At 39.3% G+C, this 1,954-nt stretch overlaps 1 protein-coding gene across 2 annotated transcripts in view; it reads right to left on the reverse strand.

Moving 5' to 3' along the window:
* LOC110105449 (kinesin light chain 3) overlaps positions 1 to 1,954 on the reverse strand; it is a gene marked incomplete in the record, with an annotated part of 49,817 nt that extends 47,863 nt beyond the window's left edge. For both annotated transcript variants that reach the window (XM_020834961.2, XM_020834960.2), the window contains 1 exon segment: positions 1,423 to 1,954. In XM_020834961.2, the coding sequence (XP_020690620.1) occupies positions 1,423 to 1,439 (17 nt within the window).

Below are 1,954 nucleotides of genomic sequence, written 5' to 3' on the forward strand. Positions count from 1 at the left end.
GGAGGAATGCATCGGGTTTGTTATGTGATAGAAATGTACCCCTCAAACTTAAGGGGAAATTCTATAAGATGGTAGTGAGGCCTGCAATGCTTTATGGTGCCGAATGTTGGCCATTAAAAGAGAAGCATAATACTAAGTTAAGTGTGGCAGAGATGAGGATGCTCAGGTGGATGAGTGGCTTTACCCTTAGAGATAGGATACGAAATGAGCATATACGTGAAAAGGTTGGAGTAGCTCCAGTAGAAGATAAGATTAGAGAAAGTCGCCTTAGATGGTTTTGGTCACATAAAACGGCTGCCTTGTGATGACCCGGTTAGGAGAGTGGAGGTATTAGATTTGACTTATGTTAAGAAAGGTAGGGGTAGACCTAAAAAGACTTGGTTAGAAAATATTAGGAATGACCTTTCTTTATTAGATTTAAACGAGAATTTGACTTTTAATAGGACACAATGGAGAAAAAGGATTCATGTAGCCGACCCCACGTAGTGGGATAAAGGCTTGATGTTGTTGTTGTTGTTGAATTAAAATTTTCCATATAAAATAAAGAACAAATAAACTTTAGGACAACTGATTGCACAATTCTCATTTTAGTTCTCTGCGCAATACAACTACATAAGCGAAATCATGGAATTCAAAATTTCATATTCTCTGACTCCATACGGAATCTATAGTTTTGTGCATCCTAAAGCATGAACATCCTTTAAATGCATAAACAAGTCTTGGCCCCTTTGCTAAATTAACTAATTCCACATTAATCAAAACAAAAAATAAGAACAACAGTGTAGTACATTTAGAATAGTCAGGACTTCCAAAAAAAGTTGAATTATTTTCCTTATATGGAAATATTTATCCCCATAGTCTTAAACAACCTATTTATAAATCAAATGAAGAGACCATTAGAAAAAATTCTCCACAAAAGAGCTCTAGCTCAAGAAGCATGCTCCCTAGTTGCCAAAGCATAGGTCCCATGTTCGAGTCCAACTTTTGAACTTCTTTAAACTAAATATTCGCTAGCTTCTATTTGAAATGCAGTCTGTAACAAGTTATGCGCCCTCTTTATCTGTAACATGCCTTATAATAAAATATTTGGAGTAGGTTTCTATCCTTTGAGAAAATTAAAATGTTTTTAAGAAAATGACAGACAGTCCTTATGATCATCACTTTCCCATAACAAAAGCGTCAATATAGGTCTATTATATTCCAATTTTAACGCCATCCACAGATTAGGAACAACTAGCTTAGAAGTTAGAACACACGAGCCACAGATTAATCCAATCAATAAAATAGGTTCGTCGCATTCAATCATTAAGGAAACTATGAGAACATTCCGATAAGGAAATAAGCACATCAACTCTACAAATAGCCATAAAAAAGATATATACACTGATATGGTAAAAGCAAACAATAAGAGTAGCAAAGTACCTTGCCAAGGAGCGCATCTTCCCCCCACGTTAATGGGACTATCCGTGAGGGGAACCGATCTTTCCGAACGGAGGAACCGGAGAACACTTAAAAGACCAACAGTTCGTTGAATTCGCATGCTGAGATAGCCTTGAAGCGGGTAAAAGCAGCAGAGGAGTTCTTAGAGACGTAGGAAGAAATTGTCGGTGAATTGGGTTGAGGTCCGCTAGGCCAGTGATTGTTGATGCACCAGATTATCACACACCAGGCTCGGGTGACTAAATGTTCATGTACGCCGCGATGTTGAAGAAGCCGCCTTCTCAGTTGGCCGACGAGACAAAAAGAGTTAGGGTTTTCAATGTGTCGACTTCAGCTCTGGGTGAGATGAAGATGTAGACAACAGCGGCGGACAAGATGGCGGCGACAGCGTGGAGGATGGTGGAGAAGGTTAGCGAAGAATCGATTCAGGGTGACGTGGGCAACGGAGGGTAGTTGGTAAGGGGAAAACGCATAGAATCTATGCAAGCTTGAGTAAGCTCTGAAGATACACACT

The sequence above is a fragment of the Dendrobium catenatum genome, unplaced genomic scaffold (assembly GCF_001605985.2).
Source record: "Dendrobium catenatum unplaced genomic scaffold, ASM160598v2 fragScaff_scaffold_621, whole genome shotgun sequence".
Lineage (NCBI taxonomy): Eukaryota > Viridiplantae > Streptophyta > Magnoliopsida > Asparagales > Orchidaceae > Dendrobium > Dendrobium catenatum.